The sequence below is a fragment of the Thermobia domestica genome, chromosome 15, assembly GCF_964235325.1.
Source record: "Thermobia domestica chromosome 15, izTheDome1.hap1.1, whole genome shotgun sequence".
Lineage (NCBI taxonomy): Eukaryota > Metazoa > Arthropoda > Insecta > Zygentoma > Lepismatidae > Thermobia > Thermobia domestica.
The window spans coordinates 2,789,930-2,814,516 of record NC_137468.1 but is presented as its reverse complement, the minus strand read 5'-3'; the positions used below and the strand labels follow the sequence as shown (position 1 = coordinate 2,814,516).

The window sequence follows — 24,587 nt, the reverse complement described above, 5'->3', positions numbered from 1 at the left end:
ACGTAGCCATCTAAAAAAAAATCTGAGAAATAGTAGCTGGTATACTGAATGTGTGTGCCAAATTTCAAGTTTCTATCTTGAATACCAAGGACGAGAGAAATTTTATCAGGAATTCCCGCCATGCCCCAAATTGCCGTAAAACACCATGATCTCAGGTAAAAAATTTCCTGAGACATCCCTAATTACCCTAGGGTCATATTTCGCCCATCATTCTCTTCAGCTTAGAACTGCCTTTCAGGCGGTATGACTCCATGTCTCCATCATGTATCTAAAACGGGAAAATGAGGAAAAACGGGATTTTTTGGATCTAAATATCCTTTTTTCAACTTTTAGCTCCCCCTGGACCCCCTGTTTTAACGCAGAGATCTGAAAAAAAATCTGGTAAATACTACGCGGTGGGCTGAATGTTTATGCACAATTCCAATTTTCCAGGTGCAAAAGTAAGCCCGCCAAAAAAAAAATATACCGACAATGTCCCATATTCCCGTATACAGAGGGAAATTTTTAAATATTTCCTGAGACATCCCTAATTACCCTAGGGTCATGTCTTGCCCATCATTCTCTTCAGAATAGAACTGCCTTTCAGGTAATACCATTCACTTGTCCCCATCATGTATCTAAGGCGGGAAAATCCCGTGAAAGGGATATTTTGGTAAAAATTTCCCTTTTTCAAGGTTTAGCCCCTCTGTACCCCCTATTTTAACGCAGAAATCTGATAAAAAATCTGGTAGATACTACTCGGTGGACTAAATGTTTGTGCACAATTTCAATCTTCTACGTGCAAAAATAAGCCCGCAAAAAAATAATACCGAAAATGTCCAAAATTCCCCTATACAGAAGTATATTTTGGTAAAAATTCCCTGACACTTCCCTAATTACCCTAGGGCCATGTGTCGCACATCATTCTCTTCAGAATAGAACTGCCTTTCAGGCGGTACCGTTTGCTTATCTCCATCATGTATCTAAGACGGGAAAATTAGGAAAAACGGGATTTTTGGGTAAAAATATCCTTTTTTTCAACTTTTTGACCCTCTGGATCCCCCCTGTTTTAACGCAGAAATCTAAAAACATCAGGTAAATACTACTCGGTGGACTGTATGTTTGTGCAAAATTTCAATCTTCTACGTGCAAAACTAAGCCCGCCAAAAATACTTTACATAACCCCCCCAAAAAAGTATTACACGAAAGTATAAATTTTAGACTTATGACGTCTTCACCTCCTATGTCTCGACGCAGGAAGGTGCGAAACCATACGTAATGTCTTCTACAATGCCTCTGGACTTGAAAAAAAAAACCGGACAAAAAAGCTCAAATAGGAGAGTTATAACGCAATGTACCATGAAACACCCCTTATGGTACAAAAGTTACCATAAGATCCCCAAAGGGTTAAAATTCAATTTTTCATGTTTTCGGCAGAATATAAATCCGAAAGAAAGCATTTGTACAGCCAGGATGGTTTATATTTTTCGTCTTATTTTGGTGTCAGGAATCACCTCCCAAACGTTGTCGGTGTTGTTTTGAAACACCCTATATATATATATATATATATATATATATATATATATATATATATATATATATATATATATATATATATGTGTGTGTGTGTGTGTGTGTATATGTACATGTATATGTATATATATTATTCCTTAAGTATGTAGGTCACCTTTGGTGCTTGGGGTTTCTGCTTTGATTCCAGCTTGCGCGAAGTGGGGTTTGTGTTGGACAAACAACGTGTGCGTGAATTTTCTCGGGATTCTTCTGTTTCCTCTCACTTTCTTCAATACATTATTTTTCATTCATTCTCATCATCGTATTCTTTACCTTACACGCCATAACAGTGAGATGTAAAACAGAAATATTTCATTTTATTTCTTCTTGAGTATATAAAATCCAATTCCTTTAGTCGCGCTGCATAACGGAAAACAGAACATTATATAACAGGAAGTGATATTAAGAAGTCCTTTACAAAAGAAAATACAGTTACATCCATATACTAAGGTATTGTGATATTAAAGTTATTTTGTATTCATTTGGTTGGAGATTAATGTTCTTTTTCAGCAGTAAGTCTAATTGAAACCTCCTTCGTCCGAACACTTACCACTTGTTCGAGGGGATCAAAAACAGAGGTGCCTAGCAACCCTTCCTTTTACTCCAGGTGTGTGTGGATCTTCGTGATAATAAGATCTGATAAGATCGGAATGCAACTGCTGTGGCAAAATCGTGGCAAACAATACCAAAATCAAGTCGTGGCAAACAACACGCCACCATCTCTAAGCTACCTTGTGTCCTTCTTCCGCCAACCCTGAGGTAATTAGGATACAAGAAGGAGTTTACTAATGTGAAAGGCAATATATATATATATATATATATATATATATATATATATATATATATATATATATATATATATATATATATATATATATATATATATATTTTAAGAATCATTGATTTGAAAAATTAAGAATAAGGCTAAAGTAATTGTGGGGAGATTTTCTTGGTAGATGTTATGATTGACTGACTAGGTTTAATTTGTGGCTCGATGAATTATTAGGTTTCTAAAATCATGGAGTTAGTAATTAATTCATCAAATGGCTTGCTAATATTGAAAAATAAACTTAAGCATCATAATAACAATATAACCATTGCAAACTTCTTACCTTGTGACGTATCATAGTCTCCTGAATACATTTATACACTCGGTACCCGGGCTTACAACTTTCCCCTTCATCCCCTGAAAAAAAGATTTTAAGTGACAAATAAGTGTATGTAAATTTAAACTCAACATTTCAAAGCAAAAGTAGTTTTTCTCTTTTTTTAAATTTAACTACTATTTGACAACTAGCACGTGTATCACTTAGGAATTTGTGTGTCGCCGTTAGGAGATTGTGTGTCACTGCTAAGAATATATGTATTACTGTTAGGACTTTGAGTGTCACTGTTTGCAATATCTGTGTCACTGTTAGGAGCGTGTCTCACTATTAGGAGTTTGTGGGTCACTGTTAGGAGCTTGTGCGTCTGTTAGTAGTTGGTGTGTCACTCTTGATAGCATGTGTCATGTTTAGAAGTGCGTGTCACTGTTAGGAGAATGCGTATCATTGTTAGGAGTTTGTGTTACCGTTAGGTGTTCGTGTGTCACTCTTAGGACCATGTGTCATCGCTAGGTGCGTGTTTCGATGTTAGGAGTCTGTGTGTCACTGTTAGAACTATGTCTGTTACTGTTAGCAGTTTGTGTGTCACTGTTAGGATATTTTGTGTCATTGTTAATATCTATATCACTATTTATGTACTGTAAAGATTTAGTATTATTGTGAGAATTTCGTGCATCACTGTTAGGTGTATATGTCATTGTTATGATTATGTGTCACCGTTAGGAGTTTGTGTGTCACTGTTATTAATTTGTGTGACAGAAGTATGTGTGTTTCTGTTAGAAGTTTATGTGTCACTGTAAAGAGTTTTTGTCACTCCTAGGAGTTCGTGTGTCACTCTTAGGCATAAGACTTAAACGACACTAGACCTAACACTCATTTGGTAGCACAAGAACTAAACTGCATATGGCGTAAAGGGCACAAGATATAGGAGAAGGTGGGGCACAACGGGGAAGCGGGGTGGAATGAGTGTTAGGGGTACCCTTTCTATTTCCCCGTTATGGTGGTGCAGCCTTACGGAAGCAGCAGGAAATTAAATGTCGACTCCCTACCGGTACGTGGAGCAAGCGCCGTCGGTATTGGAGAAGGCGTTTGGCATATGCAAATCATTTTAGTGTTGTCGCTATGGTTTCCGACGCCTGTTGCAACATCAACAGAAACAAAGCTTAAGATATGTCAAATAAGAATGCACAGAAAGCTGAAGTCGTAATTATAGTTTCAGAGTATCATAGTTGTATATTTTAGTGACTATAGTATGTAATCTTTCCCTTGCAGTTACTGCTGACACTATATGATGCACCAAAATGTGTATCGGGGGGGAACGGGGTAGGGTCGGAATGGCCTACTGATATCACACTGAAACGAATAGAAGAAACCCACACCAATGAGGACAGTCTACAAACTGTATCAGGAAGTTGCTCCCTTGCAGCACCGAAACCAGGATCTTCGACGTCATCCACAGAACCACATCTCCAGATGTAACTACGGTTTCAGGAAGTAGACCTCTTGACGAATCCATTCCAGGACCTTCAACGCCAACTACAGGACAGACAGTCCGGACGTGACAACATTTTTACACATGTCGCCGAAGGATATTTTTGTAATGTGCCATTAGAGTTTAAGTATTATATTTTTTTGAGGACCAATGCTTTCCGAACATACCGTGTATTGTAAATTGGTAACATGGCGGTATATGATTTAACGGTAGTTAGGTTAATTTATGATATGTCAGTGTAAATTTTAACAGGGACTCCCATTTACCCCTAAATTGCCACTGCTTCCAACACATCATGGGTTAAATAATTTCATAAAGGTTCTTTTCCCCTCAGGAAAGAAATCTTTTCTTAATAGTTTCAATATGTACCTCCCGAGGCATTAACAATAATATTATAATTGAAACATAGATTAGTTTAATAGAAGGGCCACTTGGCTCTGACCCATTTGCTCCTTTTTCAGTTCGCAGAGCCGATTTCAGATGTGTTAATATTAGTGATTTGTTCAAATTATACTTAGTAATTAATATGTATAATGATATATGTTAGCATGTATATGTGTACTTTAGTATGTAGATAGCAGGAGTGATGTGTGTGAAAGCATGATTTATTTATTCAAGGACAGCGTATTGTTGCTTCTTATTCATCTCTTTTGATCCGTTGTAATAAGTACATTGATCCATAATGCCAATTTATAGTAATTCCGTACCGTTATTTTATGGTATATAACGAATAGTTAGGTTTCACTATACTACAAAGCGTGTTTGGGAGTGCAAAGTTTATTTTCATATTGCAACTCCATCTAGCGTTTGGTGAGGAACTACTTGCCGCTAGTGTTTAGTTCCCCCGAGATTTAAGAATCTAGTCAAATCAAAAAATACCCTTTTTCGTGATTATTGAGGCATATATAGCGGTTCTAGTGCATAGATGAGTAGATGCATAGACGAATTACATTACCAACTAACTGCATGAAAAGCACAATACATTATATGGTCTAGTAATCAAATAATTAATAAAAAAAGAACTTTACTTTTGTTCTTAAAGCGAAGTTTCCCTACATAACACTATTCTGTCGTCAGATTGCAATATAAAATTTTCTCTCTTCGTTATGCACTGTAAACGACCTCATTGTTGTTTTTAAAATATAATCACATTCAGTTAAGAGTATAATCAATTATATTAATTTTTTATTGCATATATGTATAATGTGAAGCCGTGAAGTGCAAATATGCTGTGATTTGTATTGAAAGAGTCATGCGTTGGTTCATTCGAATTCCCACGTACGGTCAGTACACGATAGTGTACGTAGTGGCTTATTGATTTTAATATATATATATATATATATATATATATATATATATATATATATATATATATATATATATATATATATATATATATATATATATATATATACAGGGTGGGCCATTTTAATTAATCCACGGAAATATCTAAAAAATGATAAAACATAGAAGAAATGTTTGAAGTACACGTTATATATTGCTAAGGGGGAAAACCATTTCCGTCAAAAGTACCCCTCTCCACCCCCCGGAAATGGGGGTAACGGGGGGTAACTTTGAAATATCAAATGGGAACATGGGTCGAGTAATACCTCGTTCGAAAGGTCTTGGAAAACTAAGTAACGCTGTACCAAAATTTGTTTCATATGGAGCACCAGTTTCAAAATGGCCGCCATGATATAGTTCGGAAACTCCAGTAGCCGTAGTATGAAAACCATGGGATGTAGATGAATGAAACAAAATTGAAATACGTAAATATCATAGGGCATATCGAATGATGTGACCCCTGCGATCCCAGCGTCTTTCCTGAAGGGATCTTGTGAGCTAACTTCAAAATTTCAATGTCTGACCGGACAACGGTTCGGGCGTACGCTTGACCTATCCAATGCTGTTTGGAAGGCAGACTTCAGGGATAGAGAATTAGTGCACTCAGTTAATGCGGATTGCCACAGTCAAGGGCGCCCATAAGGGGGGCAAAGGGGGCTCTCGCCCCCTAGAGGAAATTGTGCTTCGGAATATCGAAAACTCAATAGAATTTTTAGAAGAGCTACAGCAAAATTTGAAACTATTTTTAGAAATGTCGCTTTTTCTTGCCTCCCTTGGAAACCACAACATGGGCGCCCTTGGCCACAGTTACATTTTGATTAACTATTAGCACTCATGTCATATTGTGAGCTTGAGGGACGAAACAGTGTGTACGTATATCCCCGAAATGCTTTCCGAATAACCAGCACGCATTGCATAAAAGTTTCTGTGGCGACGGAGATTAGCAAATTCACACGTTTGTAAGTTCCAGCAACAGCATTATTCGACAACTTCTTTCGTATAACGTTCCTTCTGTTTTCGCATCAAATCATACTTAGCCATACAGATATGCGTTACCATTCAAATAAAATTTCACCTTTTTATAGTCACTACAGCGTCATCCTTACAAACAAATGTTTCAACCATACCATACCTATTTGTAAGGTAGCCTTAATTTGCGAATTAAAGTAGAGTTCTCATTTGAACTTTCACTGTTACTTTCCACCCCGCTCACATACAGAGCACAGGAAAAGATTATTTTGCAGGACTTGGATATCTCTCTATACATTATGACAATTTTACTCTAACATTTTTATCTCTGTTGTATCATTCTCGAGCCTTGGAACGCCTCCGTGGTTTTCCTATTTAATTTTCTTTATTTTCATTTATCTCTACCCGTATTCATACTATGGGCACTAGACGTTTTCTTAGACACATTCACCATGTCTTGGCGATCATTTTGAAAACGGTGTCTCATGTCGAAAATATTCTTACAGAAGCTGTTTGATATTCATTTGTCTATGTAACATGATGTTACTCGCTTCAAGTTGCTATTTGAAATTTTCAAGTTGACCCCGGATACCTTTCAGTGGAGTCACCCCGACAACACCTCTCGATGTGCCTTACGTCAGTTAGCTACTCCAGTTTTTCTTTTGTTGATTTATCTCCAATCGCTTTCATACTACGGGTACTAAACCTTTTCTCTGACACTGATACTATGTTTCGGCGGCCCTTTGAGAACACTGCCATTTCACCTCAATCGTTTTCTCCTGCAAGATGTTTGATTTTGCAAGATTTATCGAACGAGGTACTACTCGACTCATGTTACTATTTGAAATCTTGAAGTTAGCCTCCAAAACCCCTTCAGGGAGGCCACTGGGATCACAGGGACCACACTATTCGATATGCCCTATGATATTTACGTATTTCAATTTTGTTTCATTCATCTACCTCCCATGGTTTTCATACTACGGCTACTGGAGTTTCCGAACTATATCATGGCGGCCATTTTGAAACTGGTGCTCCATATGAAACAAATTTTGGTACAGCGTTACTTAGTTTTCCAAGACCTTTCGAACGAGGTATTACTCGACCCATGTTCCCATTTGACATTTCAAAGTTACCCCCCGTTACCCCTATTTCCGGGGGGTGGGGAGGGATACTTTTGACGGAAATGGTTTTCCCCCTTAGCAATATATAACGTGTACTTCAAACATTTCTTCTATGTTTTATCATTTTTTAGATATTTCCGTGGATTAATTAAAATGGCCCACCCTGTATATATATATATATAATGAGACTGCTTTGAATATCTTGGGTATAATAATAGAACAGGGTGTCTAGAAATGAATCTACATTAAAAAATGTGAATACATATAAATGAGTAATAATAGTGATAATATATAGTATAGTAAGTGTGATTAAATAATAGGACACCTGTAAATATATGAGCCCAGTTGTAATTTTTGCTACAAGGTATTGACTATATATATATATATATATATATATATATATATATATATATATATATATATATATATATATATATATATATATATATATATATATATATATATAATGATGAATGTTTCGGTCACTGACCATTACGTTAGGATTTCGTGTGAAAATGACGGATCATTTTTTCACTTCCTGGCTTGGCATTTACTGGTAAAAGTACATACTAACTATCTATCTGGTCGAATGACGTCAGTAGTGTTCATGTAGCAAATGATTTCGGATAATTTTCTTCTGGCCCACTTGCCGGTAAATGTCGATCGTCGCTGTAGCGACGCGTCGAAGGACTGCCGCTAGTATGACACTGCCTGCAGGGTTTCGTCGAGTCGAAAGAGATATCTAGGGTCCGAGTATTGAAGTTACCACCGCGTAGCAACGAGGACTTCATTTTGCTCCGCGCTTCTTCGATTCGTCGCGGAGAATCGCGAAGGGACCAACACGAACAATCGCCAGTCATGTGCATGCGGTTATTGTTATATATTATTTTTCCTGACGAATTGTTCCTAAAGTGAGCTACGAGGGTCAAGAATAACCCCTGCCTCTACACCATGAAGTGAAAAATCATGAGATGAGTGCGTATAATTGTATGAATTTAGATTCAAACTGGAGCTGATCATTTGAAAGTGAATGGGGGAGAACCATAAAATAAAGTAAATAGACGAGCGTCATTTTGTTATAAAATTACATGGAGTTTATCTCATCTCAAATGGTTATTATCGAATATACACGATTACAGGAGCACTCTGATTAACTAAATTAGAAATGCCTCAACGATTTATGCCTCTACAAGCGACATTTTCTTCATCGGCTACGTGGGTCACAGTTGAGCTCGTCGTCTCGAGCTGTTCATATCGTGAGTAGTATTCGTCCCATTGGAGTGCCTGATGTCGCTACTCATACGTTAGTTGAAAAGACTCGTGCTTCTTTCACAAGTTTTGTGCTTTAGTGTGCTCGGTGAATCTCACCCTGTGTGTACAGTGTTTTGCAGTTTAATAGCTTGTAGTAGTATGGAATATAAGAAGGACTTACAATTTCAATTAATATTTGACCGAAGATATAGAAATGTAAAACCTAATGCTAGTCAAGTATATCAGTGGTTGGAAAATAAGTTTCCTCGTATCTTCGACAACATTTGTGCGCTCCAGTTACATGCGGAATCATATAGCATATATATTAAGTTTAAAGATTTACAAGCCTATGAACATTTCGCAGCAACAGCTCCTTCGTCTGTAGAATTCACGCATGTGTCTGAGGAAACAAGCACAGTAAGGATCGTCCCCGCTGATGACCCCATTCGGTTGGTGCGTATATACGACTTTCCTCTTGAATTACCATTATCATTCCTAGAAGATCATTTCAAAAGTTATGGTAAAGTGCGCAAAGTGGAACCACAATTATGGAGTGCACCTTTTCCCCCTGGCATAGACAGTGGCGTACGTATTGTTCATATGGAAATACATAAGCATATACCATCCCGTATCATAGTGCACGGTTGTAAGGTGAGTGTGTCTTATGAAGGGCAGCCTATTACTTGTTTTAGATATCAGAGCAATTTTCACACGATTGCCACGTGTCCTTTGAAGAACACAAAACCAACTCCGGCCGCCCCTGAACAGACGTCTCTACACATGACGGAGATTGGCAAAGTGCATCGCTCTTTTCCCTCTTCTGGCTCGCCTTCGCTCTCTGTCACTGCCCCCCGGGCCCCTGCTCAGAGTTCCTCAGGCTTGCCTTCATTAACTGATACCAACGAGTTTCCAGTGTTAGTACGAACCCCCCAAGTGAATTCATCTCTAACAAATAATGTCCTAGTTATGGAAGATTCTGAAGTGAAACTGCGACCCCCGCCTTTACAGAATACGCCTGTGGATGTCATGGAACTTGACTCGACTCGTCCGTCGGAGCAGGAAGTGTTAACAGTTCCGTCTGGTTCTTCGTCTGAAGTGCAAGACAATAATGTCCCGTCTTCAGCTGAACATACTGTTACTTCTGTGCAAGCTGATTTTTCTTCACAACGAAAAAGAAGGAAAGTTACTCGAACGTTTACACGAAAGAAGGAACAGTGTGCCCTTAATGTTACACGAGGGATAGACCAAGCTGAGCCACGCGAATTACAATCACAACATCGGGCAATATTTGACTCAGAATTGCCCTGAGGCGTGGTGTGTTTACTCTTCGCTGTTGACCTTCACACCTGCTTTCCAGGGCTTCGTCCACATTGTATGTTATGATGTATTTGGCAGTGTTAGTTTTTAAGTTCGTACAGGAAAGTTCACTTGGTTTGTTTTCTATTCGTCTCAAAATGCGTCACTTTACTAGTGTTCATGGGAAAGAATCCCTTTCACCTTTGTAAGTACTTTTTTCTTTTTGTTATAGTTTTCTTTTTGAATGATTTTATAATGTTAACAGTAAATTCATTTAAGTTAATATCACTCAATATTCATAGAATCAGTTCCGATCATAATAAGGCCCTTCTAAAACACTTAATCGAAAGACGCCGACCAGACGTTTGTTTTCTACAAGAAATAAGTTCTCTGCTTACATCTTTGGATTTTCTTACCAATTATCAAGTTATTATTAACCGCGACCAAGAGACTGGGGTTGCGATTTTGGTACGAAAGGGTCGGAGTTATGATCGTGTTGTGTTAGCCCCTGAAGGAAGGGCTATACGTTGTTATATTCAGAACATTTGTTTTATAGCATTATATGGTCATTCTGGCTTTACACGTACAAAAGAGAGGAACGAGTTTTATGCAACTACCATTCCTTCTTTACTTCGTCCGGGAACTCCTCATTGTATAATTGCCGGAGATTTCAATGCAATTGTTGATCCCCGAGATTCTCTGACGCCTACCACGCCTTGTCCTACTTTGTCAGAGCTTATTCGTGTCCTAAAGTTAAAAGACGCTTTAGTTGTGTCAAACTCTAAGCATGTATTCACCCACTGCACTACTACGACGAAGAGTAGAATCGACCGCGCTTACATTTCAGAGAGTTTATGCACTGCGGTGATACAACAAAATACAATTCCTGTGGCGCTGTCCGATCATGCAGCGATTGAAGTAGCCTTTAAAATGCCTTTCTTGCTACCACCTGCCCGGGGCCCTTCCTATTGGAAGATTAATAATGACATCATGTCTCGCCCGCAGGTTGTAGAGGAATTCTCGCGTTGCTTACCTTATTGGTGCAGCATGCAGCGGTACTACCCCTCTGTTATTTCCTGGTGGAATTTATATTGTAAACCTAAATTACGCAGTTTTTTCAATGGCAAGGGCGGGTCGCGAGGGAAGACGACCACCATTTACATGAATTTTTATATCAAGCTCTCTGTGAATTTTGGAATGCTCCGCCTTCTCTGGAGAACCTGGCTTGTATTAACGGTATCAAACACCGATTGAAAACTATTTACTCCCACACGTCGATTAGTGCGTATTTGTCGGAAGACTTTTATCATCGCTTTCCGGAGGAGACTATAACTATTTATCATGTTGATTGGATTTTGCGACAATGGCGTTCCACCGCCATTCATTCTCTCATTCTGGGAGATGGCACTACTACTACTAATTGTTCGCAGATTCTACAAGAGTTCACGCGCTACTATACAGACTTTGCACGTGCGCGTCCCATAGACTACTCATATGCCCCGGAGTTTTTGTCCACGTTATCTCACCATCTCACGGATGACGAGTGTCAGACATTGATCAATCCCATTAGTGCGGAGGAAATTTTCGTAGTCCTCAGGCGGGCAAAGGGTAGTAGTACCCCCGGAGAAGACGGATTAAATATCCAGTTTTATAAACAGTATTAGTCTCACCTCAGTTCCTCTATTACCGCTTTATTCAATGCTTGGTTACGAGGCGAAGCAGTGGGTCGTAATACCGCTATCTTAGTCCTCATTCCGAAATCCCGCGCAGCGCATTATGTTCAGGACTATCGACCTATTTCTTTATTGCCCGTCGATCTTAAGTTGTTCACAAAAGTGCTTACAGCCCGACTTCGACCAATCATCCGTCACTACATTAGTTCTTATCAATCAGCAACCATGCTACGCATAACCTTTCATATACTCTTCGCTCTTTACGCGATATTTTTGCTTATTTTCATTTTCGGCAGGTGCCTGCGGGTGCATTAGCTCTAGATTTGGAAAAAGCGTACGACAGTTTAGATCACAGTTTTTTGTTGCAGGTGCTGGAAGCCTGGAGGTTTCCTTTAGCCTTCCGCACAGTCATTAACAATTTATATACCACGGCCAATTTCCGTATACAGATTAACGGACACCTGTCCCCTCTTATTCCGCTGAAACGTGGATTAAGGCAAGGATGTTCTTTGTCAACGATACTTTTTGCACTCGCATTAGATCCTTTACTTCGACAGTTGGCCACCCTGCACCCCCTGGACCCTCCCGTTTCTTGAGTCAAAATATATTCGGGTATGCGGATGACGTAACCATCACCGGAGTGGATCCTGTTCTTATGGCGCTGGTTTTTGCAGTGTTGCAACGTTTTGCACTTTGTTCCGGATTACAGTATAATGTACAGAAAACTAACCTATTACAGTTCAATGGTTTTCATTTACCTGCTAACGAGCTTGGGGTGCCGTATGTACCTCACGTCACTTCCTTGAAGATCTTAGGTATCTCGTTTACGTCAGAACCTACTCCTCTTTTTGAGGAGATTTGGTCCCCGTTGTTGTTACAAATTCGCCAGCTTTTCTTTCTCAGCGTTTCCGTCGCCTTCATTTAATTCATCGTATTCACTTTATTAATATTTACATTGCACCCAAGCTGTGGTACCGGGCTCGAATTTTCCCCTTACCGGAATTGTTCGCTAAGCGGTTTGACTCCTTATTCCTATGGAATATATGGCGTGGCTTCTATTTTCGTATTCCACGTGCAGGATTCTATCTTCCCCGTTCACATGGAGGGTTGGGTCTACTCAGTGGCGGCGGTTGGACGTTAAAAGTGGGGGGGGGCAAGACATGATCTTAACAATTGTATATCAATGTTAGATTTCCTGGTTGTTTCTAATAATTGTCGATGAAAGGTTGTATAACTAATAGGATACTAACTTTTTTCACTTAAAATGCCGTATATCGTATTTCTGTTTTATTAAATAAATTCGTAAGAGCAATACAGGTAGGTACCTAGCCCTTTATACTCTTAAACAACGAAAGTGTAAGAAGAGATTTGATTCCTTGCTCATAAATATCTTACAATTCTATCTGGAAAATTGTGTGATCAGGTTATTTAATAACAAATTTGCAAAACAAATAAATAGAAAGGATAATATTAATCATAGTAATGAATAATGAGGCTTGTTTTGCAGAAGTTATTTTAAAAGTGGGAATTAATGAACAACTTATACCTTTAATTCCACACATGCCATTAAATGAATATTTTTACTCTTAGAAAATGAAATACAGTAAGTACTGCAAGCATATGCTATGACATTTAAGGAAATATGCAATTGCAATATTAATTGCTTTGAATTGCAATTAAAACGCAATTCCTGTAGCTTTCTTAACTCCACGGGAAGACAAATATCCAATACGTACTTACGCAACTGCAAATATCATATGGCACCATTTTTTCCTATGAAACAGTAATACACACAAAACCTTTACCAGGGTCTCCACATTCTTGTCAATAAGTGAAAGTCAGTGAAAGATCAGGGAAGTAAAAATGTGTCAGGTGAAGTCAGGGAAATGGCAGATTGGTCAGGGAAAGTCAGGGAAAAATCGATTTAGGTCCATTGTTCAATTACTGAATTTATGAAATAGGGTTGATTTCTTCACTGTTACTGGATGCAAAATGTAGTGTTCTCTGATATAGTTGTTAAAACTAATTTTCTGCGAAAAACATATCTAACTGCATCCTGGCATATTTGCTCAAAAGAGTAGACGCTATTCTAGAAGAATTGCATGGTGCCAAGAGGATATCTGAATAAGTGGCTGAGAACGCGAAGAAATATTATCTCCAGCTCACAGTAAAAGCTCAGACTGAAAAATTTAAAGAACATCGAATGAATTCATAGCCAATGATAGAGATTGTATTGGACTTGATGAATTTTTTACTTAGTCTTAGGAAATGGGAAGAACTTCGTTGACTTATGGTCAGTTATGAAATTGTGTTTTATCTTCTGTCACGGAAACGCATTTTTTGAAGGTGGTTTCACAATAAATAAAATTCTCATTGTTGACAAATTAAAAGAAGAATCTCGGGTGGATCAACGGATCATATATGATTCTGTGATGAGAATATGTGGATAATCAGGATTAATAATTACAAGAGGTATGATAAATTCAGTGAGAAGTTCAATGAGACAATAGCATGTGTATCTGGAAAAGAAAAGAGAAACAAATGCTGGAGACGAGAAGAGGAGAGAGAAACGGATGATTCAGCAACAACTAAAGGAGCTGGAGGAAGAAGAAAAGAAAATTAAACTGCGTAGACAAGAAGAAGGATATTCAGATCAATGAGAAGAAAACTATACGAGAAAGGATGAAAACAAATTTCTAAATGTGTTGCATTTAACAACTGCACCAGCAAAAGTATGTGTGTCTGTGTGTATTTTTTTAATAATCAGTAAAATCATATATGGACTGTTTATTACCATAGGCAATATTATAATGCTGTGTAATTGATATTATAATGTGTATTTTTTCATATCTTAAGTACTCTGTATACTGCACACTTTCGTTTGTAACTTTACATTTTGTGTAATATGTAGGCCTAATCAATATCGGCCTAATGCATATGTTTGTAAATTTACATTCCTTTGGAAACAAAATTGAAAAAAGAAAGAAACAGAAGCGGAAGAGAACAAGGCCAACTATGGGGAGTGTGGAGGCTGGAGTTTCTTTCTTTTTTCTTTAAGTTATTCAGGGGTCAGGGAAATCTGGAACTTTCGTCATGGAAAGTCAGGGAAAAGTCAGAGATGTTTGCTCCAAATTGTGTGGACACCCTGTTTACATTTCCAAATGAAGTTATATAAATTAGGGCGTCTCTTCAAAAAAGTGGGGGGCAACTGCCCCCTCTTGCCCCCTTAATCGCCGCCCATGGGTTTAGTACATCTCAGATTGAAATGTCAAACTCTGTTTATGCTCGATTTCTATGCTGCAGTTGCTATTAACGAATCCTTCACACAGCAATGGATACGATGTTTTTGGCCTAGTTATGAATTCCCTGTGAGCCCCCCGTTTATTAACTTTGCTGATTGTTGTCCGACGTACATTACTTCACTAATACGTTATTGGACATACAGTGGTGTGGTTCTCTGCCCTATGGGATACAATTCTCGCACTTTGTATAACTTTTTTCTCTCGTTGCCTAACGATCAGATTATTCTCCGAATTCCTCACCGATATCCTCAGACTACGTGGTCACAGGTATGGGCTAATATCTCTGCCCCGGTATTACCTTCATACCTACAGGTCGAATGGTTTCAAGTGGTGCATCAGTTGGTGCCTACGCGCGCTCGTTTATTTGAGCTGAAACGTGTTCCTGACCCACTGTGTTCTCGATGCGCCAAAGAAGATACACTATCCCACCGGTACGATCAGTGTGTGGGTGCTCCAGCTATCTGAAACTGTCTCACGTCCTTCTTAGGACGAATTTGTCGTCGACCTCCACACCAGTTCACAGTATCCTATGTTTTGTTTCCGGATTTTCGTTATTTTCCACAGACCAAACACCACGCTGTGCTTTTTCTACTGGCGTGTACAATTGTGTATATCCACCGCCATGTGCCTTTGCTGGATGCTCGCACCTACTTGGATTTTTTAAAACGCACTCGCCGAAAGCTCTTTTCCCCTGAGTTGGACAGGCAGTATTTTGTAGGTTTTTAGAAGTGGTGTTGCAGTAATCTCCTTCCTTCTCGTTTTTTTTTAAAAAAAAAAACAGAAAAAAAAGCTAAAACTCATGATGTAGGTTTATCTTTTCGTTTTTATTTTTTATTTTTTTTTCGCGATTATTGTTATACTTTACATTTTCCTTTTCTTGTATGTAAGACATATTGTATTGTATTACCCTAGGAGTCAGTCTGGTTCTTGTACACTTTTTGCATAAAGACAAGCACATGAACAATAAAACTATGGGTAAGTTGGAAAAGCACGCGCCTAGTAATCAAAAGGTTGGTGGTTCGCGCTTACCGTGGGGCATGTATTTTTTTTACTCTTTTAAAATTGCTTTTTAGACTCTTCTTAATGTAACAAATTACGCATATAGACAATTTAACATATTTTGGGGGAGTAATTTTGTTGTCCATTGGCGTTTCTTCGTGTCTCTGCCGTTGGTGGTATAATTTTCGAAACGGAAGTAGGGCCACTGCGGATCGTCGCTGCGGGGCCGCCAATTTTTGGCGAGATATCTCTAGTTGCCCATCGGTGGTCCTCCGACGCCTACGGCATGGGGATCTGTGATTCAGTGTACCCCAATGTGGCTTGTGTGTTCACATGCTTTTGAAAAAAACGTTACTTTCGATAATCATTTGTGCGTCCTTAGGTTTGGAAACACATTAACCAACCACAATTGCTTTTTGTACCTAAAACTTCAAATAATATACTAACTTCATTTTGAGTATTCTCGTGTCATTTTTATTACCCTTACATAGCCATTTATGTTAAGTACCCCGTTCCGTCCCGCCTTCTGATAACTCATTTGGCGGCACAAGGCCTAAACGGCATATCACCTAAACAGCATAAGACCCAAAAGGCGAAACACCTAAAACTCATTAGGCTGCACAATGCCTAAACGACACGAGACCTAAACGTCAAAAGACCTAAACCTCATTTAGCGCAAGACCTAAACGGCATAAGACCTAAAATTCATTTGGCGGCAGGAGACCTAACCGGCATAAGATTTGACGACACAACGCCTAAAATGTAGGTCTAGTGTTTATAATTTTAAGTCTTACGCCGTTTAGGTCTTACGAACGTTACCCACAATTACCACGTGCACACATTTCAAGACAAAGCTGTGAACAGCATGGCGTCTGCTAAGCAACTGACCACTGAGCCACCGTGTCCCCAAGAAAAGAAACATAACAACATACATGTAATATAATATACGTATAATGTCATACATATAAATAATATCAATAACAAGCTAATTAGCTTAAATACAAATAACGAAACAAAAAAAGTCACTAACAAACTAGGCAACTTCAATTTAAAACACAGAAACATGTATATTTTGTCTCTAATTTAATTCCCATGTCTTACCTTTTGCGTCACAGTACTCCATTATTCTTTCAAATTTATCTCTCCTCTCTTCTGGCATCCGATTTGTAAGCAAGTCTACGAATTCCCAGTTCACTCTTCCATTCTTAATCTAAAAAGACAAACATTTCTTCAATCCAGAGAAAAACTTCTACTTCCAAAGTAGTTTTTGAGAAAATCGTCTTTTAAAAAACTCATCCAAAAATTAAATAGCCTTTGTAGATTTTCTTGAGGATGAATGTGTTGTCATATTGTCAGATTATTAATTTGTATTTATATTAAATATTCATTTATGAAGTATGAAGAAAATCGCCTTTAGACGTTTTTGAGAAAATCATTCGAAACATCACTTCTAATTCTTCCCAGAAAAATGACTTATACCACATTATACGGTTGCTAATGAAATATTTATGTTTGATACGTATATAAACAAAATCGTTAGAGCCGTTTTCCAAAAATAGTAATTTTTCTATTTACAACCTTCGGTAAACTATCATTATTTTCGAAGGTAGGAAGAAAATTCGAGAGACCCTCCTGGGGTATCTTATAAAAAGCTTACGTTCCAAATTTGGTGCTAATATGTTGAACAATATGGCCTCTAGGCAAATGTATATACATCGGCACAATCGAACGAACACATTCTAAAAGCAATTTTTCGTCATGTAGGGTCCATGAAATGCATAAATCCATTAAAATTTCGAATTTGATTTTTTTCACAACTGTCATACGTTTTTCTGTCCTATCGCCCATCGAAAGTAAAAACTAAAAGATGATGATTATTATTATTATTCAGAGAACGCCAAAAGACGTTTACTATGCAAAGAAAAGAAAAGGAAAAAATGTCAAACATCTTACTCTACTACTTACATTTTATTACATGAAGAAATTCAACAAATTTGTGATTTTTCAAAATACAAAGATGATTTCTTTTTAATACCGATATTACTTTTTCAAACAAAACTTGCAGATTATAACAATCTCTATTTCTTTTGGTTTCTTTAAAAAATAAAATAACTTACCAATTATATAGATATTTTCTCTGTCTGGTTATTCGTACACAATTACCGTCTTATAATTTTGGACAAACATTAAAAAAATGATAAATTCCGCCTACTAAGCAAATATCAGTGGCCCCGCATAGCGTAGTGGGTGCAAGCGGTCCTGGGTTCGATTGTCGGTGCGGGCACTCGGTCGAAAAGGAGTAAAAGGCTTTTTCAGGCCAGCCACCCTGAATGAGGTTTTCCTGGGTTTTCCTCATTCTCACCAGGGAAATGCCGGGATGGTACCTAACATATATGTCCCAGGCCGCTGCATTCCTTGCCTTTCCCCGCACAGTGTGCTCGCCGAGGGACGTTATCCCTCAAACGTGATGGGCTAAATGGTTATAAATGCCAATAGCCCAGAAATCTAAATCCTGAATCCTAGCAAATATCACTTGAAATAGATGCACTTCCAGTCGCCTCGAACTTATTTCAAGCGCAAAGCTCCCTAACTTGGATGATTTGTTTAGTGAGAAATTAATGTTCTTCTCAGAGAACATACAAATAGTTGCTTACATTATTTTATGAAGATAAAAATATCAGGAGCTTTCTCGACTAAAGGTAGAAATACTTCTTTCATATAGTGACAGTTAATTCATGAAACTTGTACTGGTATATACGTTTAAAAATTGAGCACATTTACACACACACACACTCTCTCTCTCTCTCTCTCACCCTCTCTCAGAATTGCAACAAAATTAAGGAGAGCAAACTCTCTCCAAATATAATGTTTTCAATCTAAACTGAAGGAATTTTTAAAATCGGACGAGACGTTTCGGCTGTACACTCTTTATGTTAAATGAAAATGCGACATTGCCATTTACGAGCAGATGGATAAATTTTGTAGGAGTATGGTGAATGGGGGTATATTTAAAATGGGGGCTGGCCATCGACACGTTAGCGTAAGAGACAGTAACTTCATTCATTTGTGTTGTGAGTCCAGGTAAGTGGCAACGTTGCATTTTCATTTAACATTGGGCGCATGAAGAGTGTACAACGCAAACGGCTCGTCTGATTTTAAAAAATCCTTCACTTTAGATTGAAAACATTATATTTGGAGAGAGTTTCCCTTCTTACATTTTGTTGTAACTCGGATAATAACAGAGCTACTTTTGAGGGGACTTTTGAGACACCTTGTGTATATATAAGATATATATATAAGATGTATTTATGTTGCAGATATAAATCAATGTCAATAGCAGCCAATCGTTTTAAATTCTATCAAATTGAATTGTGTGATTTTTTTTAAAAAAAAATTCAGTAGTGCCAATCAAGATGGCACAAACATAAGTTCGACATTGCCTGAATCAAATGCATATATTTTAATCACGCTTGATCCTAACCATAAGAGCTAAATACACGATTCTGATTGGTTGATGTTATCCGTTTCTCGCCACGTAGCATACATATAGCACAAATCAAACTGCTGTCGGTCCTCGTGCCCGAGCGTGCTAGAGAATGGGCTAGTAATGAAAAATCTCTTTTGACGTGGGTTCAAACCCGTCACAAGGAAAGTTTTTTTTTATTTTTTTAAAATTTTCATAACACTTTTACCACTAAAATAAGATAAAGATAATACTCATTTCTCCTTGTACGTAATGAATTAGGTATATGAGGCTGTTAGAAAATTATCCGTTTTTTTTTCGAAAACTTGACGGAGATGAAGCAAGCACGCTTGCGTGAGCCGACCTTGAACCTTGTGATTTTTTTCCCGACTGTAGATAACGTCAGTTGCTGGCAAGCAGCATCTCAGTGATGTAGTGTGTAGTGCTCGCAACGGTTTCTCAGTGCAAATGAAATGAGGGAACAACTGGAGTAGCGCTAGTGCGTCAAATTTTGCTAAAAACTGGGCGACAGCCAGGTGAAAATCTTTCGGAAGACTCAGACGGGTTTCAAGGACGATGCTACGGGCGTCACATAAATTAAGGAGTGGTACAATCGGTTTAAAGACGGCCGAACATCGGTGGAGAGCGAGCCACGCTCCTGTTGCCCATCAACATGCCGAAATGGCTAGGTCATTGTCAACGTGAACGCTGTAGTGATTCGGGACCGTCGTGTGACTATGCGAGAAATAGCAGAAGAGGTGAGCATAAGCACTTTTTCGGCACATCAAATTTGACTCAAGATATGGCCATGAAGACAGTGGCGGCGAAATTCCTCGAACTTCATTCAGAGGTTTTTGGCGAAACACCAGACTCCTGTGCTTTGACAGGCTCCTTACTTTACTGATATGGTCTCCTGCGACGTCTGGCTGTTCCTCAAACTCAAGAGGCCATTGAAAGGAACACGATTTCAGACGCTTTAAGAGTATAATTTTGTCTTTCTTCTTTTTGAATTTCACAAGCCTTTCTTACCAACTATTCCATTTAGTGCTACAACTTAGAAACACGGGTACTGCACACAAGCATTATGAAACTCAAACACAGAAACAAATTAACAACATTAAAGAATTTAATGATGAATTATTAATAAATTAAATAATTAATAAACAAACACGTAAGCCATGTAATGTGTCACTTAAAGCGAAGTATTGCACAACAATGAAAATGACTGGAAATCCTCAAGAAAATACAGGTCATATTGCGTCAAGTTTGCGTATTATTTATAACATATATCATGGAAAATTATTTTGATATCACTTAAAGTATATGCGGAACTCCCACGTTGGAGTTGAATTTAGTTCTTGTTACATGCTTATAATGACAGACTTTTCAAGAACAGAGAAATCTATTTTGTATTAAAATCAAGTACTTTCAAAGGCAGTTTGAAGTATCTGTACAAATTCGATTAATTTTGCGCGTTTTGTAAACATGGAAACTTTCTATTTGAAGTGGATCTTATCTCCCTTTTATTCCTTACAGATTTAAGCACCAAGCAACAGGATTATGGTAGAAGCTAATTTATGCTTGCTTCAATTATTTTTCTAACAATGCTAGGTCAGTAGTCTTAGATTAATACAAAAATACCATTTGTGCGCAATACTTACAAAATTCAGTTTCTCTCCAACACATTTGGCGTAACACTGAAACGAAAGATGAAAGTTATATTTCTCGGTCGTTGCTTCTATTTCTTTCAATTTTCGATCAGCTTCTACTTCCTTCAATTACAAATTACATTTTCAAAAGATTCGGGAATACAGAAATTGCTAACAGCATAAAAATTTTACATGATCTACAGCCAATCAGTGTCATTGCTTGTTTTAAGCATTAGATCTATGTGCAAGGATTTCTAAATACACTGCAAGTAATACTTACTCTAAATTTATTCCTAATGATGATATTATGCAGAATGTAAGATATAATGATTATAACATGCAAAATGTAATACATAACTATTAATCTAGTGTGTGTAACTTACATTATTATTGTTTCATTTACTTTTTTTGTTTATACAGGGTGTTTCAAAACAACACCGACAACGTTTGGGAGGTGATTCTTGACACCAAGATAAGGCAAAAAGTATAGACCAACCTGGGTGCATAAATGCTTCCTTTCGGAGTTACAGGCTGCCGAAAACATGAAAAATTTAACTTTAAAGGTCCATATCTCCAAAAACTATGGAACTTACCGTAGTCAGATCAAGACTTCACTTAATAACTGGTATGTGTCCTATCCAAATAAAGTTTCACAATCCTGTGGTACTTCAGCAAAAATTTTTATGGAGGTAGTTGGAGAGCTCTTCAAATTTTATGCCCGTAGCCAAACTCCCTCTATAAAAATTGCTTCGGGAGTACTTTAAGATTCTGAACATATATTTTTGGAAAGTCCACATATTAGTTCCTAAGTGAAGTCTTGACCCGACTACAGTATGTCCCATAGTTTTGGAGCCATGAACTTTTAAAGTTAATTTTTTCATGTTTTCGGCAGCCTATGACTCCAAAAGCAATCATTTATCATTTAAGGAATCAATACCAGTTTATTTCCAAAACAAGCTAAAAGTAATATTTTTTGTCGAGAACTCTATTCTTTATTTTCAAAACATGCTAAAATATTATTTCAGAGGAATAGTGTTTTACTTATGGTAACTTTAACTAAGTTCATTCGTACTTAAAATATCATTGTTTACAGATTGGTAGCACTGACATTAACAACCACTTTCCCTCAATTTATTTATTATGCGTTCATTTGTTTCCTTTGTTTGCATGTACCCGCCGAAGATGGAGATCAGTTCGTTTATTGGTGTGTTGTCATATATACGTAGCGTATTCAGGATAGGTACCAAATTAAAAAAAAAAAAAAAAAAAAAAAATAGTCGATTTCTAAAAAGCTTGTGAATTACCAGATGTTGGACAACAGTGATTTGAAGCTTCTGAACAACCTATGAATGTTGAATATAAACAAAGGAAACGCAAACGGTGTCCACAGAATTGGGAGAGAACTCACGATAAAAAAAAAAAAAGCGCAACTCTAAGGACAAAGGTTATCACTAGGCCTGGAAGTTGACGAAAAATCCTGTTTTTTACGAGTGCCCGAAGATTAGGCTTAACATAATATATGATTATTTTGGGTCATTGTAGGCCAGAAAATGGTGCCTTTTTCGGCGAATTTTTGTTTATTGGTCTTTTTAAAAGCTTTTGGTAGGTCTCAACATCTTTTTTGCATTTCATCTTTCGACAATAAATTAACTGACCAATAGTTCGAATCACCACCCCCTCTTAAACATCTTTTCTTTAGTAAAGAAAATTCAAAAGATAAGACCTTCTTCAACGAATGGACTGCTAAGACCAGATCTGCAACACTCACAAGTCACATAAAGAGCCGTAACAATGTCCTCCAGCAATGGGAAGGGGGTGAGGAAGTTTTCTTATTTTAGTGTGTACTTCAGTTTGAGGAAGGACAGACAGTTAACCTACCAGAAGCTTTCTTGAGCATTATATTCATTAAATATATAATTGTAATTAAATTGAGTTTTATTTTTATGTCCTTTTCCCCAGTTTTTAGGTCCTTTTTAGGTAATTTTAGGTCTTTTTATAGGTCTTCTTTAGGCAATTTTTAGGTCTTCAACTTCCAAGCCCTAGTTATCACATCATATGCACCCACAAGTGCAAGCATAGCTTTTGCAATTTGGATATGATATCAGAAAATGATATACAAACATCCCATGGTCTTGGTAGTGCAGTTAAAGAATGTTTTTGCAAAGATACACTGTAGTGAAGTCGGTATTTTAAAGAAACAGAAATGGATCAATGAATGCAATTTCAGGAAGCGACAATAGTCTACAAACTATACCATCGCAACAAATAATAGCACATTAAAAATATGGAAAGAATCATTGATAAGTATATTCTCAGTGTGGGAAGAGTATAAGTTGAAACGGCTGCTACAGACGTAATACTATCTGATGAGGCTATCAAGGAGACAAGAGACGGGGCTAGATACAGTGTAGTAGAAAGCGTTTTAAATGAAGAGATCTAACATACAATAAATTATTCAAATGCAGAGAAAAACGCTATGGTAGAAACAACACTCCTGGTCGGTGTTATCTTTCAACAAAATGGACTGTGTAAAATGAAGATTCTTTTAGAACTTGGTCCTATACCCAGTGGCATAACTAAGAGCTTGGGGGCCACCCCGCAGATAAAATGGAGAGGGGCCCCTTCTTTATGTCCTACTTCACGATTCGGGGGCCCCGTGAAAGCTTGGGGCTCCCCCGCAATGAGGGGTATGCGGAGCCTTTATTTACACCCCTGCCTATATCACAGTGTAAATTTAAAAAAATACAGTATAATCCAAAGGAGGTTTGAAATTTATATTTCGAGAGAAAAGCCTTTGTTTTTTTTAAAGTTTGGAGATGAAAAATAATTTTGAATTTGCTATATAAAAGATTATACCCAAACATGAAAAATGTTCTATTTCTATATTAACTATTGTTTGCTGTTATTAACTATACATTAAGTATTGCGACAGTTTTATCTTTCTTTTAAAACAAATAGTAGTGCTGTTGAACATAATTATTCACGAAAAATCTAAAATAGTTGTATTTATTTCCAAAATATGCTAACGGCCAATTTTATTTCCAAACCCTGCTATGACGAATTTTGAACATAAAGACAAATATATAAATGAGTAGATATATGCTTGAAAATAACAATACTAACAAACAATGTTACGCGCATTAAAGAAATCCAAAGATTTTATTGATTTGTGAACTGAGGAAAGAGAAGAACAATTTATGGTCTCCTGTAAAATCGTAATGAATGGAAATAGCAGGTTTTGGAAACAAGTTTCTCAGTTATTCAAGTAGCCTGAAAAAGACTTTAGGATGAGGCAGTCATTAGCAGCCGAAGTGAAACTTAAAAAAATGAAATCTGAGTTTTACGTCCCATGGTTATGCTGGCTAGGCTAAAGG

The 24,587-nt window shown here is 37.5% G+C and overlaps 1 protein-coding gene across 1 annotated transcript in view; it reads right to left on the bottom strand.

The window, feature by feature from the left end:
• The window catches only part of LOC145671806 (uncharacterized), a 129,441-nt gene that overhangs the window by 91,563 nt on the left and 13,291 nt on the right, over positions 1-24,587 (bottom strand). The window contains exons 3-5 of the mRNA XM_081741039.1: positions 21,226-21,261; positions 17,203-17,311; positions 2,664-2,737 (exon numbers count right to left, since the gene is read on the bottom strand). Coding sequence (XP_081597165.1) covers positions 2,664-2,737; positions 17,203-17,311; positions 21,226-21,261 — 219 coding nt within the window. The remainder of the gene's footprint in view (positions 1-2,663; positions 2,738-17,202; positions 17,312-21,225; positions 21,262-24,587) is intronic.